The sequence below is a fragment of the Sminthopsis crassicaudata genome, chromosome 2, assembly GCF_048593235.1.
Source record: "Sminthopsis crassicaudata isolate SCR6 chromosome 2, ASM4859323v1, whole genome shotgun sequence".
In the NCBI taxonomy this organism is placed as follows: domain Eukaryota; kingdom Metazoa; phylum Chordata; class Mammalia; order Dasyuromorphia; family Dasyuridae; genus Sminthopsis; species Sminthopsis crassicaudata.
The window spans coordinates 330,199,181-330,214,618 of NC_133618.1; the positions used below are offsets into that span (position 1 = coordinate 330,199,181).

The following is a 15,438-nucleotide window of genomic DNA, read 5'->3' on the forward strand; positions in this document are numbered from 1 at the left end:
ATTATTATTAATCTTGTACATAATAGGGCATTAGCGTTTCAGGAGCAGAAGAATGTTATAGTTAGAATTGTACTTTAATAATACCGCAATTATGGAATATATATTTGAGAGTAGAGAAATTGGAGGTAAAGAGACTCATTAGAAAACTACTGCAGTAGTCCAGGTGAGAAACAATAATAGTCTGAATGAATTTTACAGTTGAGAAGTGTAAAGGGCTAGAACTGAGCGATGTACTTGACCTAAGCGATGTACTTGACCTAGATGCAAGGTAATCCAGCACTTAGGGCTAATTGCCAATTGGACAATTCTCCATTAACATGTTTGGAGGATGACCCTACTCAACTGGATGCTGGCTGGATCTGTGGGTGTGGTGGGAGAAGGGAGGAGAGATCAGCGGGTGGAGTAGGAGGAGGAGGATTCATTCTTTGGGGGTGGAGAGAGAGGAAAGAGGTGTGGAGATTCCTATCTAATCCCCTGAGAGAGAACCCAAAAGACCAAGAATAAAGACTTTTGCTTATCCTGACTCCAGCTAATTCTAAGATATCCAGGGTCTCAACAGAGAAAACTGCTGCAAAAAGAGATTAAATGAATTATCCAAGGTTATATGGATAGTAAATTCTTAATCTGGATTTGAACTCAAAGTTCTTATTCTAGGCCCAGTACTTGATCCATCATGTCACTTAATTGTCTCCTCTGTGTGGTACAAATACCTACCCAGTCTGGGCTCCAGGCTATCATCCCAGACTTTGGGCCCTGTACTCTTCAGGAAGTTGTGATCTAGCCAGACTAGGTTACTTGTTTTCCTCACACATAAGACTCCATCTCTCATTTTCTTGTCTTTGCTCCTCTTCCATAAATGCACTCTTTGTTTACGTATTCTTTTTAGAATTCTTTTTTTTTCCTTTAAAAATCAACTTAAGCACCTTTTATTAGAGGCCTTTTCAAATCCCTTCTCCCCTTTAGATGTTTGCATTTCCTTTCTCTCAAAATTCTACTGTATTTGTTTTATTTTATTTTAATTTTTTTCTCTGTATCTAGTAGGTGATTTGGAGTCAGGAAGACCTGAGATCAAATTTAGCCTCACTCATTTAACTATATGACCTGCACAACTTATTTAACCCCTATTTGTGTCAGTTTTCTCATGTGTAAAGTGGGGATTGTTGTGAGGCTCTGATGAGATATTAATCATAAAGCACTTAGCACTTGACAATGCTTGACACAAAGTAAATGCTATATACATATTAGCTCTATTCATGTAAGTCTCTCCAGGTTTTTCTGAAATCAGCCTGCTCATCAATAAATACTTATTGACTCATTGATTGATTAAAGTCACTGGGAAACAGGCTATCTTGTCCATATCTGCCATAGAATAAGGTCTGCCTATATTTTCAAGGGTAGAAGACTTACAGGATAATTTTGTGTTTTACTGGGACTACCAGTGGGACAATGGTGTTTGTAGGATGAGGTTTGATTTATCTGTGTGAGAGTTATATTCCTTAACTTTTATTTGACAATCATTGGGAGTAGAATGAAGGAGCTAACCAACTAGAAAAGATGAACTTGCATGTAGCAACTTGTACTATTTTGTTGTTCAATCAATGTTAATAACCCAAATCATATTTTTTTTTGACAGTGCCTCTCTGGAGAGCACACAGCATTTGAAGAAATTAGAAAAATGCTTGAAGTTAGTAGATGAAGAGAAAGATTCCTTAAACAAATTTAAAGAGGAACAGGTGAACTTAGTGGGTCATCTAAATGACATGGACAAAAAGTTAGCTGAAAGCCAAATTAAGCAACTTGAGCTTTGTTGGGAACAAGTGGAAGAAGGGATTCAAAAGAAATATTCTCAACAAGGTGCTGAATGGGATGAACTTCAGTGCCTGATAGGTAAGATCCAAGACATGGAGAATTCACTGCAAGAACAGCAGCAGCAAAAGTTGAACTCTCCATCAGAGCAAGGGGAAAATAAAGGCTCAGTGCCCTTAGCCACAAAGCTTCAAGCCATTAAGGATAACTTTTCACATTTAAAAGGGAGAGCTGAGCATCAGATGAAAAGAATTTGGGGAAAGAAAGAAAAGAAGACATTGGAAAATGCACTAAATAATTTACAAGAGCAGCTGGAAGCATTGGAGTCATCAACAGCAGAAAAGGATAATCAGTTAAGAAGTTGCCTGACCATGAAAAAAATTCAAGAAGCCATTTTGTGGGTTAATAATTTATTAGTTGGTTTGGAGCAGACAGCTGCACTTCTTCCAGATAATATTGTGTCACAGATCAGAAAGCACAAGACTGTGAATGATGAGATTCTAGATAAGCAGCCAATTATAGAGTCTTTGGTTAAGGAAACAAAAGATGTCATTCCTGATCTGATACTATGTGAAGCTGCTGACTTAAATATTTTTTTACAGGAATTGCAAAGCTCAAACCAGGCACTTATTTCAAAATGCAGTGAAATTTCCCAGCAATTAGAGTCCAAAATGGAAGAGAGAGGTACATTTTTTGAGAAAATGGGAAAAATGCAGGGTTCTCTCCAAGGAAAGGAAGTATTAATTGTCTCTGAGACCAAAACCTTTTCAAAGGAGGATCTGGACCATCAGCTTGTTACTTTGAAGGATTCTCAGAAGGAACTACAGATGATGGATGGGATCATTTCATCCCATCTGCAAGAAGCTAAAGATTTCTCTAAGAGTTTAAATGTATTTGAACGAGTATTTCTCGATGATCAATTAAGAAACCTTAAAAATAAAGCCAGAAGGACACAAAGATTAGTTCAGAATAAATGTCATGAAGTCACAAAAAAATTAGACATTTACAGTGAACTCTTAGAAAAAACAAATATGTTGCAACAAGAATTAAATGAGATACATAGCCATGAGCTTCTACTGAATGGGGAAATGAATCAAGGAACTAAAGAAGAAATTTGTGAACTCAGAGAAAGAATCTCTGTTCTTCAATCAAATGTTTTACAAATAGTGAAATACAAAGAATTATTTGAATGCCTTGGTCTTAACTGGGATAGTTCACAATTTGATATGGTACAGGAAGAGTTATTTAAAATAAAAACAAAACTAGAGGAAAAGACCAAACAATTAGAAAGAGTTGTTGCAGAAAATGAAAAGATTCAGACATCACTAAATGGACTGAAAATGGTAACTTTGCAAATTAAAAAAGAAATTGATGAAATAGTAAATGATCCCAATTTTTCTCCAGAAAATAGTTTACTTAGTGCCCAGATTTTGAGTCAAAAGGTTGAAAAAGCTACATATCTATGCCAAGAGACAATAAATATGTTAAATGCCAATGAAATCTTGAAGGAATCTTTTAAACAAGAGATATCACAAATAAAGCTCCTTGCAGAAGAAAATGACAAACTGCACAAATCTCTTCAAAATAGGGTTGAAAATTTCCATCCTCGATCTGTCAGTGAAAAGGATTTCAAAGATCAATTGGAACATGCATTGCATGTTTTAACACAGGCTAATTTTCAGTTACATCAGCCATTACAGGTTGGATTAGAAATAAAATATATTCAAGAAGAAAAGAATAATTGTGAAGTTCTTCAAAAAAGAGTTATGGCTGAGCTTTGTCATATCAAATCTATAACTGTCAAAGTACATCCAAGGCAAGAAGATAACCCTCATGAAAACAGGGATTTGGAAACAAAATTAAATGAACTTGAAGGTCTTCAATCACAGTTTAACACAGGCATTGCTTTACGCATGGTATGTTTCTCCATAAGGATGTTGATGCATCTATTAATATATATATATACATATATATATATATGTGTGTGTGTGTGTGTGTGTGTGTGTGTGTGTGTGTGTATGTATATATATATATGTATGGTATGGTGGTCCTAATTCTTTATTTTGCCTTTTAGGAAGGCTGTTTTAGATTTATGAGAAGGTACTTTGGGTAAAGATAGCATTACCTTCACCACTATCCCTCACCTCACCCCTGGGCAAGTAGGTGACTCTGGATAAATAATGGGCCTGGATTCAGGAAAGAGCTGAGTTTAATTTTCACCCTCAGACACTTACTTACAGTGTGACCCATAACAAGTCAATCTGACTTAATCCATCGGAGCAGGAAATATAAGCCACTCCATTATCTTTGGCGAGAAAAATCCATAAGCAGTGTAGTTCTTTGGATCATGAAGAATCAGACACAAATGAATAATAACAACTTCCCCCCTTCTTTTTAAACCTCAGTAGGTTGGATTGTATATTAATTTAATTATAGTTTTTCACTTAGTTGATCAAAAAAAAATGTATTTTCCAACTTCATTCTGAAAAACCAAATCATCTCATTGATTCCATACCTGCTTTAATAAGGAGCATGAACATCAGGATATAGGGGATGTAGCTAAATAAATCAAAAGTCCCTATCCTTAAGAATCTTCCAAATTGGTAAAAAAAAAAAAAAAAAAGATTATGATCACAACAATTCACATTTATGTCGCCACTGACACATTTTAATTCCTTATGATTTCTGTCTTTTAGTTCTCCTGTGTTTACTTATTTAAATTCTGTGCCTTCTCCCAGGATTTCCCTAACACTGTGCTATGCACATAACTTCTTGTTCAGTCATTTTCCATCATGTCTGACTATTTGTAACTTTTTTAGGGGGGTTTCTTGGCAATGATGCTATAGTGTTTCCTTCTCCATTGCACACAAGAATTACTTATAAATACTTGTTGAATTGCATAGAATTAAATAACCCTCTGAAGAAGGGAGTGGAAGTATTGGAATCATCTTCATTATACATGTGAGAAAAAAAAATGAGGCTTAGAATCATGTGGCTTTCAGAAAGTATGAGAGCCAGTAAGTGGTAGATATGGAACTTGGTCTTCTCACCAAGATCTTTTGACCATTCATCTTGTGCTTTGTAGCATATTGACTTGCTGTTTCTATATCATAACATATATATTCAGATAGATACATAATACAATTTGTACTATAGTAAGTACAAAAGAAGAGATAAATTATTATGAGATGGCAAACCTGGCAAGTCAATTTCAGCTAAGGAATTTGGGAAAGGCTTCATGAAATAGTTTATATTTTGCATGGGCATTGGAGAATGTTTATTCTTGGAGAAAGGATATTATCAAGAATAAGCGAAACAGAGAGGACATTCCAGTCAAATATATGATATAGTTGTTAAATACAAGTTTGTTGAATTGTTGTTATAAATACAACATTTAATTATTAAAGGGGGCTTTATTTTTAGATTGAATTACCTTTTTAATATATACAAATGAAGAACTTTGTCCAAGTTTATAAATCCATTATGCAGTTGCATATTGAAAACACTAAAAACATTTAAAACACAGTATCTTAATGTACATGTTAGATTATCAAATCACAGTGTTGGGAAATTTGTTTTTAGAAACACTGAGTTTTTTTTTTTTTTTGAACTGTTCATTGTTATACAGGTGACTTACAAATTCTATAAATATGATTCTTGCTAAATGTATTAGAAATTTCAGTTGTTTTTAGTCACATTCTACTCTTTGTGACCCCATTTGGAATTTTCTTGGAAAAGATTCTGGAATGGTTAGCTATTTTCTTCCTTCAGCTCATTTTACAGATGAGGAAACTGAGGCAAACAGAGTAAAGTGACTTGCCTTGGATTACTTTGCTATTAAGTGTCTGAGGCTAGATTTGAACTCAGAAAGATAAGTCTTCCTGACCCCAGGCTTGGCACTCTATCCAGAACACCATGAAGCTGAGTCTTATTATAGCCATGTATGACTTATAAGCTAAGGAATAGTCATGACAAATTATACTAGAAATGAAGCTAAGGGATGGGTCTTATAAGGCACAGTAGAGTGTTTAATACTAGGTGGTCTCTAGCTTTGTGATATTAACTCATCTAAAAACTTCTTCTTACCTCTAAAATTGGGAAAGTAATAAATGAAACTAGTGAAGTAAAAGGAACCATATCAGAGTTATGTAATGTGGTATGTTGGGTTTTGGTAAGGAAAGGAAGCATCCTATTTTTGGATGTTGTATAAATTGTAGCAAATCTTGCTTTTAGTACTGATATCTATTTATTGTTCAGTTCTAAAATGTTTTATAATTTTTATCCTTATCATGTGATTTGTTATATCTTATAGAATATCCTTGATGAGGCCTTGAAGGATATGAAACATTATAATGAAGCAGTCACAAAAATAGTTGGGATCATTAATTCATTTGAAGCCACTGTTGATTCACATAAAATAGAACTTGATAATCTAGGGAAATTTCAACAGTTAATTGACTGGAAACAAAAGGAATTTGAAGTCTTGCTAGTGGACTTAAAGAATCTTACCTCAAAGCTGGAAAATATAACTAGTCCAGAAGCCAAAGTACATCTTGAACATGTATTGTCCGAACTTACCAATAAAAACTCCTTGGTCAAAGAATCAGCTGAAACAAAGCAAGCTGACATAGAGAGGTAAGTGGTATTTTCTCAAGGACACTAATTGGTTGTTATTGTTTTTGATATTTTAAAGATCACAATTTTATAGCTGGAAGGGACCATCAGCCCAACTCTTTTATTTTGCAAATGTGGAAACTGAGCCCCAGAGAGTTACTTAACTTGACTTAATATAGATAAAACATTTAATAAGCCCTTACCATGTGCTTTTTTAAGTACTATGAGTTCAAATAATAATAATTAGCAGGACAGTTCCTGACTTTAAAGCTACTTACATTCTAAAGAAGAAAGACCACACATAAAGTAGAGATAAGGGATCTAGAAGTATGGTATATTTGAGGTGGAGATACCCTGAAAGAATAATGGTAGCTTAGAACTGAGGATCATAATAAGCCTGAGCCTTGCCCAGGAAGTCAGACCTGATCTGAAAGATCTCTTTCTCTTTTCACTATATTATGCTACCCTTGGTCACTTCCTTTTATTCCTGGAAGTAAAGTAGAAATAATAATTGACTTTTCTGGTATTAAATACTTAAGATTGCTAATCATGTATTTGTGTATTCTGAAGCTTGCCATTTTAATACCACAGTATGCACATTCCTGTATAGCATTTGGCAAACTTTTTAATAAATCTTTCATTCTTTCTTGGCAATTTAGCATGATCTAGGAGAGAGCTCACTGGGTTTGGAGCCAGAAAATCTAGAGAATCTCAGCTGTGCTCAAAGTTCTGCAACTTTGAGCAAATCAACTAATTCCCTGAGTCTCAGCTCCCTCTTGTACTGTCTCACAGAATTTTTGTGAAGCTCAAATAAGATAATGTATAAAGTGCTTTGAAATGCAGTGTTGTAAAAATGGGAGCTATTATTATTATAACTCTATATTAATCATACCTAATGTTAAAAAAAACAACTCAAGGAGGTCTTGTTGGGAAGAAGTCTTAGTACTGAGTACAGTGAAAAAAATTATTTCAGTTAAATTTCCTGTTGCTTTTGATTTGTTTTGTTTTGTTGATTTAAACATTCAGAAATATTTATTGATTTGGAGTCAGAAGACTTGGGGTCTAGTGTTGGTTCTGCTGTTATCTATGTGATGACATGTGATGTTAAATAAATTACTTTCTATGAATCTTAGTTTCTATATTTGCAAAATAAAGGGATTTATCTAGGATCAGGACTTCTTAACTTGGCATCTGTAAAGCTAAAAAAAATACTTTTAAAACTTTTTTAAACTTAACATTTTATAGTAATATTTTAAATAAAATTGGTTCTTTTTGGCAAATCTTTTGTATTTTATTTTGTGAATTTAAGCATATTATTCTGAGAAGGGGCCCATAGCTTTCACCAGAGGGTGCTATGACATTAAAAAGATTAAAAACTTTATACCACTGATATAAATTCAAATAGAAAGGAGACCCACAAAATCAATCACAAGGATCCCTGTGGGCCACATATTGACTTAGAAAGCTACATAGTAACATTATCTCTGTTTGTTGTATTTTTGTTTATTTTGACAAACATTTCTCTAATCTATTTTAATTTAATTTGGGCTGTACTCAGGAGTGTTATGGGCCATATATAATTTATTTGCCATGTGTTTCATACCTCTGCCTTGAACTATATGATCTAAATTCTCTTTCAGTATCAAATCCTTTAATTCAATATGAAAATCACTATATAAACACACTGAGTTTTAATGAACACCATCACTCTACCATGTAAAAGCTTTGTCTCTTTTATTTTTATTTCATCTATATCCCAGTATCCTTCAGATAATGTGATCCTTCCCAATCCAAAATTTTTGGGACTGGGGCTTCATAAATTTTCTCTCAGATATATTGATGTGTTTCCCAATTCAACTGCAACCTACTTCACCAGGTTTAGGGTACATTGTTGTCCTTCAGTCATATCTGACTGAGGAATTTAGGCAAATGGCGGTGAGTGACTGACTCAGTGTAGCACATCTGCTGAGTGTCTGAGGCTGAATTTGAACTCATAAAAGATGAATCCTTCTGATACCTAGTCCAGTGATTTATCCACTATACCATCTAGCTGCCTCTATAACATATTATTCCCCTTCACGTGTTCTATGTCCTAGCCAGACTGGCTTACTTATTGTTCTTCTTATATGATAACCCATCTATTCTCAATGTTTTTTAAACAAGTTTCCTGTCATGCCTGGAATGCTGTCCCTCCTTGAATCCCTAAATCCTCCAAGGCTCACTTAATGTGCCTTAGTTCCCCCCACTTACTATTGCCTTCCCTCCCAGAAATGATTCTGCGTTTATTTAATCTATTTTAAAAATATGCTTATCCATGTATATATTGTCTCCACTTCTCACACCCTATTGAATGCAAGCTTCTTGAGGACAGGAAGTATTTTGGTTTTTTTTCTTTATATTCCCTGTATTTCATTGAGATTTAATAAATGCTTATTGAAAAATGACTGAATAACTGATGTATCTTAGGTTACTCCATAGCAATGTGAACACAGTATTTCAGGAATTAAATAAATATATATATGTATATGTATATATACATATACATATATATAATATATATAATATGTACATGCATACATATATTTAATAACGAGAAACCAAAATTATAGAAAAATGCATAATAAAGTCTTAGTTTTAGCATGGCTTAAAATAGTTCACTTGGACTATTTATATAGAATTATAGGATTTTAAAATTAGAAAAGAACTTAAAACTCAAATATATATGTGACAAACCAAGAGGCACATTTGAAAGAATTTACATATATATATATATATATATATATATATATATATATATATATATATATATATATATATATCAGAGTAGTTACCTTCACTATTAGAACTAGAGTAAGGAAATGAGGATTCTTTATTACATAAAATTATTTACTGATTGTCATTGGGAGACTTTCTTCCTCAAGGACTGTGGAAAAGTTCTCAAAACTCTTAGAGAAGACTTGAAGCTAAGTTTTCGATGACTAAAAGTCTCAAATTCTTTCTTTTCCATCCAATATATTCATTTTCTTTATTATGTATGTTTAGGAGCCTTAAATGCTATCAAAGCTACAATAAAATCAAACAAAATATTTGTGCCAACTTGAACAAAGTGGAAAAGGAACTTCAGCAATCCATTTCCCACAAGCCAATGTCTTATAAAGAAGCTTTGGAACGCTTGGAACAGAGCAAGGTAAGTTGGACTTTGAAGTATCTAGTGTATATGTATGCCAAAGTCTGGAAGCATGAAGTTCATGATAATTAGTAATAATAATTGATAAAGCTAACATTAATACAATGCTTACTATATGCCAAGCACTTATGTATTACAAATTATCTCATTTGATCCTTACAACAGCCTTGGGAGATAAATGCTATTAATTTTACAGATGAAGAAACTGAGGCAGACAGATAAAATGACTTGATTAGGGTCAAACCACTAATATGTGAGTCTTAGGCCAGATTTCAACTCAGGTTTTCTCGATTCTTGGCCTGACTTTCTTTCCACTTCACTGTACCAACTAATTTATCCTGGTGATGAAAAAAAGGCAATGGAAAAATAGTTGAATACTTGAATAGGGTCATTTGGATTTTTTAAAATGATGGCTTGTTACTTTTCTTTAAAAAACAAAACAAAACAATACAACTTTTTACCAATGGCTCATCTTTATATAATAGTAATTTTTTTTTTTTTTGCAAAGACATTCCCTCCCCCCCCCCAATTAAATTCTCTTTGTGAGGGGGAAAAAATCCAAAGTAAGCAAAAACATCTGATACAATGATTACATCTAAAAGAATATGCAAAATTCTGTTTAACTAGTTCCTTACCTCTCTGCCATAAGGCATAAAGAATATTTTATTATCTCATTTTCTAGGACCTTGTTAGTTTTTCAGCTACTCAGAGGAAGTAAAAACATGGTCTGTGGTCTCAAGGAGCTCACATTCTAACATATCTAAAATAAATATACAGAATGGACTGGCTATAATCTCAGAGGGAATAGCAAATATATCTTGCAAAAAATGTGAACTGAGCTGAATCTTCATGGAAGTCAAGAATAGGCTTTCATATGATCATTTAGAGTTTGCATTTCTACTTTTCTTAGCTAGAAAATATTCATATTTTTGACTACTTATCTATTGAGGAATGATTTTTGATTTTTGTATTTCTATCAATTTATTGTATATTTTGAACATCAGATTTTAAATAGATAAATCTGATACAAATAGTCTCCATGTTTTATAGTTTCTCTTTTTCTCTTCATTGACTTTGTTAATGCAAAACTTTTAAATTTAAACAAATTTATCTATTTTCTTTTTTTGTGATATCCTGTAATATTTAGTTACTCATTACCTACCCACAGTAATGAAAAGTACCTGATTTCATTTTTTTAATTTTTTAAAATGACAAAACTTTTTGTAATCAAATTATGTATTTATTTTGAGTTTGAGATATATACGATGTTAGTCTAATCCTAATTTTTTCAGCCTGGTTTCCAGTTTTTTCAACAGTTTTTTTTGTTTGTTTGTTTGTTTTGTTAAACTAGGAGGATCCTTCCCCTATTAATTTATGATTGGAAGTTCACAAAACACTAAAATGTTTTTTTAATATTGCTTCTCTTTCTTTTTTATCCAGTCTGTTTCACCTATCTACTTTTCTATATTTTAACCAGTATCAAATAGTTGTGGTGATTACTGCTTTATAATACAGCTTTGAGTAGGTCAGCCTCTCAGTGCCTATGCCCCCACTCTTTTCATTGGTAAATTATACCTTTTAGAACATCTGGTCCATTGTTAACAAAATGCACTTAAAACTGGACCCTCAGAAATAACCTTTATTTTATTTATACACAAGTCGTTTCTTCCAAATAAAATGTAAATCCCTTGACAGTAAGAATTGTTTCGTTTTGTCCTTTTAAGACCAGTACTTTGAACAATGGCTGACACACAGTAGAACTTATTAAACATTATTGAATTAGTTTCTTCACTTGTACCCTAGAATTTTTTGAGTCTAGACCTTTTGTTCTTCTAAATCAGTTTGTTTTTTTTTTCCCCATGAAGTCCCCTAGGTAATGTAATTTGCATCGTACTAAATTTATAATTTCCTTTAAGTAATATTATTTTTAAAAATTATATTGGAATGCTCGGCCATAACCTATCATAAACTCTCCAATTCTTTCAGGTTCCCTTTAGTTCTGTAAATTTACTATTGTATTTATAGAAATCAAGCTGGTGCCTTTGTAGGTACTTTATGCAATCTGTTATTATTTTGAATATAATTTCTCTAATTATCATTTTCCCTAACTTTTGTTAGTATTGCATAATAGAAATATTGATTTTTTTGTGTGCATTTATTTCGTATCTTGCTATCCTTCTCAAACTATTGTCCCAATGACCATGTTAATTGCAATAGGAACAATTTTGTCTTTTCTTTGTCCATATTTATACCTTAGATTTTATTCTCTTTTCTTATTATGATCACTACTCTAGGATTTCTAAAACAATAACAAATAGTAGCAGGAGGAGTACTTTATGCTAATTTTAAATATGTGCTTTTTATACTATTGAAGACAGATCCTTCTGTATCTATGTTTTTTGTAGTTTTTAATGCATATTTTTTATTTTGTTTAATGTTTTTCCTTCATCTATTGAAATAATTGTTTTATAATTTTATATAATTATTATTGTCCTATAAACTATTTTATATCTTTTTTTAGTCATGTTGAATGATTTTCTGTGTACACATTATATTCATACATATAATAAATATATAGTATATATTCATGTGGGTTTATGTATATATATATAGATGTATATAAATGAATGCATATGTATGTATATGCCTTCATATGTGAATGTAGATATATCTTGTCCACTTCAGAATTTTATTTAAAATTTTCGTTAGTTTTCTAAATAATTGTAGAATTTTTCTTAAGTTAGATCTAATATGGTTATCACCATGGGTGGTATTAGAATGTGAATGAAAGGACACCAAATTTTCTCTTCCATAGAGATATAAAAATGTAAATGCAGCCTTAGTGACCAATGTAGCACATTGTCATTTATAAAAACTTTCCTATCTTTTTAGTTAAAAGATAAAAATATCTCTTGCCTTCTAATCTGGACCTGAGTTTTTGACTTGAATCTTTATTCCTATAACTGGCTGCCCGTATTTATCTCAATCCCTGGGATTTCTTCAAAGTTCAGGAAAAGTTCCTATTACAATCTTGCCTGGCTTTTGAGTTATTCTCCTTAGATTCCTATTTGATTTCTTATTATCTGCAATCCCTCTGTCTTGCCTTATTCATATAGGCATCTTTAAATAGGATAAATACTTTTAAATTACAAAAAAAAAAAAAAGAAAGAAAAAGAAAAGAAATTTGAGGTTTCAGCCTTTTCCCTTTATCTCAGAAATTATTCTTTAATTTTTATTGAAAGATAGAGCTTTAAAGGGACAATTTAGTTGAATATAATATGTAGGAAATGTTTAAAATTAAGTTATTTCTTGTGTTCCAATTTGCTTTCAATGTCGGCTTTATAAATTTAGGGAGGGAAATGTCACCAATATCTGCCTTTTTTTTTTAAGAATTTTGTGCTAGAACTTGTTTCAACTCAGGAAGAACTAATGAAGCTACGACAAGACTTCAGATGTTTGAAACTTAAGTGTACAGAAAATGACAGCATATGTCTGCTCAAAATTGTGTCAGCCCTGTGGGAGAAATGGCTGAGTTTGCTTGAGAATGCTAGAGAATGGGAATTGTACTGTGAAGAGCTAAAACAGGAGTGGAAATTTGTCAGCGAAGAAGTGAGTGCTTTTGCAAATCATATAGGCACTAAAAGTATATGTTGAAAATGTTTCTTTATTTGAATTTTGTTTTCTTATGGTGTATCCTCCAACTGATCTTTCTCTAAGTCCATTTGTTTACATCACATCTCTACATGTATTTACATAATAGCTAGTATTTATGTTATGCCTTAAAGTTAGCAAAGAATTTTGTAGATATTATCTCATGTGATCCTCACAACCCTGGGGAAAGAGATGCTATTATTATCTCCATTTTACAGATGGGGAAACTGAGGCACGGCGTGATATATTTTTTTTATAATAATAAATCTCCAGGGCTAAATTTGAGCTTATTTTCCTAACTCCAGGTCGAGCACTCTATCCACTGCATCATCTAAGATATATTTATATATTATGAGTATATCATACATATAGACATATCACATATCCAACTCAAGGATTCTTAATAAAAAATCTTAATGGACTTTCAAAACTCTTTAACTAGTTAGTATTGTTTGTAACATCAGAAAAGAAACACAGTGTAATAGGCAATTAAAAAGTTAAAAGTAGAATTAAAAATACATTTTGAGAAAAGAACTTATATTATTCCTATAATATAAAATAACTATATCAACAACATTAAGTCTATTTCACAAATATTAAGTTTGTTGTCACCATATGAATCAATATCACCGTCCAAATTGTCACAGACTGTTCTGCTTTCAAATCCTGACAAGGTAGAAGTTGATCCATTTAGATGAACAGTTTTGCATCTCAACATGTCATGATGGATAGAGAACTGGCCTCAAAGTCAGAGCAATCAAGGTTATAGACCTACCTCTCACAAACACTGACTTGATGACTCTGTAAAAATCATTTAATTTCTTGGTGATCACAGTAACTATAAATTGTAGAGATGGTATCTTCACCCAGGGCTTTACTAATTAAATAAGATGAGTCCCTATCATTCCTACACATCAAGAGTAACCATGAGAACTTTTCATTGGTACACCAAAAAAATCTGTGATTTCATCATTGTGAATACACTCTTCTCCAACACATATTACATTCCCTGTATATTGCAGGATGGTCTTCATGTGTTGCTGTAGCTAAATAAATTTACTAACTGCTGGACAACCTTCTGGCACTGAGCCTCTCCTGATTTAGCTAGATTGGGCCTCAAAAACCTTGACTTAAAGATTTTCAGGCTGGTATTCCAAACCTTTTTAGTTATTAAGAAGCCATCCATAATCCATAATCACTTCCATACCATGTTGTATAATGAGAATAATAAGAAATGAAAATTTTATATTATAGATAGTAAATGGCAAGGATTTTTTAAACTCTGGATTCAAAGTAGCACAAGCATTTTTTGTATCTTTAGACGTTTATTAATTTTTAGATGATTATACTTCTTAACACATTGGACTTGGTGACCTCTGTAAACAAATATTCTTTATATAAAATGAATTTTATTCATTTTTAATCATGATATTTCATTGGCATTCAAGAGGTCAGTTTCTGTATGTATTTGAAAAAAAGCCAATATCATTTTATAAAATACATTCCTAGATCTCATTTTTAGCCAATTTTCTTTTAATTCCAAAGCTTTTTAACATAATCAAATCTGTACTTTCATTATGTAATGTATTATTTCTATTTTTTCCTAAAGTTTTCTCCATTTTTTTCAAAGAAAAATCAAGATTGTAATGTCAGCTAAGCTAATTTGCTTTGGGAATACTTAGATGCTGTTCTCTCTAGCTATTTGGTCTATGGCAAAGATTTCTATCCCATAGTCCTGAATTTCCCAATAAAACTAGATGGAGGGTGACTTTGAAATACTATTTTATTTAAAAAAAAATATAGATTAGCATTTTCCCAATTGCTCTTGGTCCTCTCCTATATCAAATCATATAATCCTAATATAGTAAAAAAAGATAAAAGGACAAGTGTTTTCAGGCAAGTGTATTTTTATAAGACAAATTCTTTTGTCCAAATCTATTTTTGAATTCTCGATACAGTCTTCAAATATATCTAAATGATCGTATTAGATGTTTCCTGTATGCAAAGTTATCTATGCTGGGCCCTGAGAGAAAAATAAGAATGACTTAGAATCTTACCAAGGGAAATAGAATGTATACTGATAAGTACAATACATTTTTAGAAAATAGTGCTATATAATTTCTGAAGAAAGAGAAATTACATCTGGTGTGAATCCAGAGTAGCTTCATGGAGGGCAATGA

The 15,438-nt window shown here is 32.2% G+C and overlaps 1 protein-coding gene across 4 annotated transcripts in view; it reads left to right on the forward strand.

Moving 5' to 3' along the window:
* The window catches only part of SYNE2 (spectrin repeat containing nuclear envelope protein 2), a 385,421-nt gene that overhangs the window by 185,192 nt on the left and 184,791 nt on the right, over window positions 1-15,438 (forward strand). For all 4 annotated transcript variants that reach the window (XM_074290333.1, XM_074290335.1, XM_074290334.1 and 1 more), the window contains exons 52-55: window positions 1,634-3,722; window positions 6,119-6,441; window positions 9,463-9,607; window positions 12,998-13,216. In XM_074290333.1, coding sequence (XP_074146434.1) covers window positions 1,634-3,722; window positions 6,119-6,441; window positions 9,463-9,607; window positions 12,998-13,216 — 2,776 coding nt within the window. The remainder of the gene's footprint in view (window positions 1-1,633; window positions 3,723-6,118; window positions 6,442-9,462; window positions 9,608-12,997; window positions 13,217-15,438) is intronic.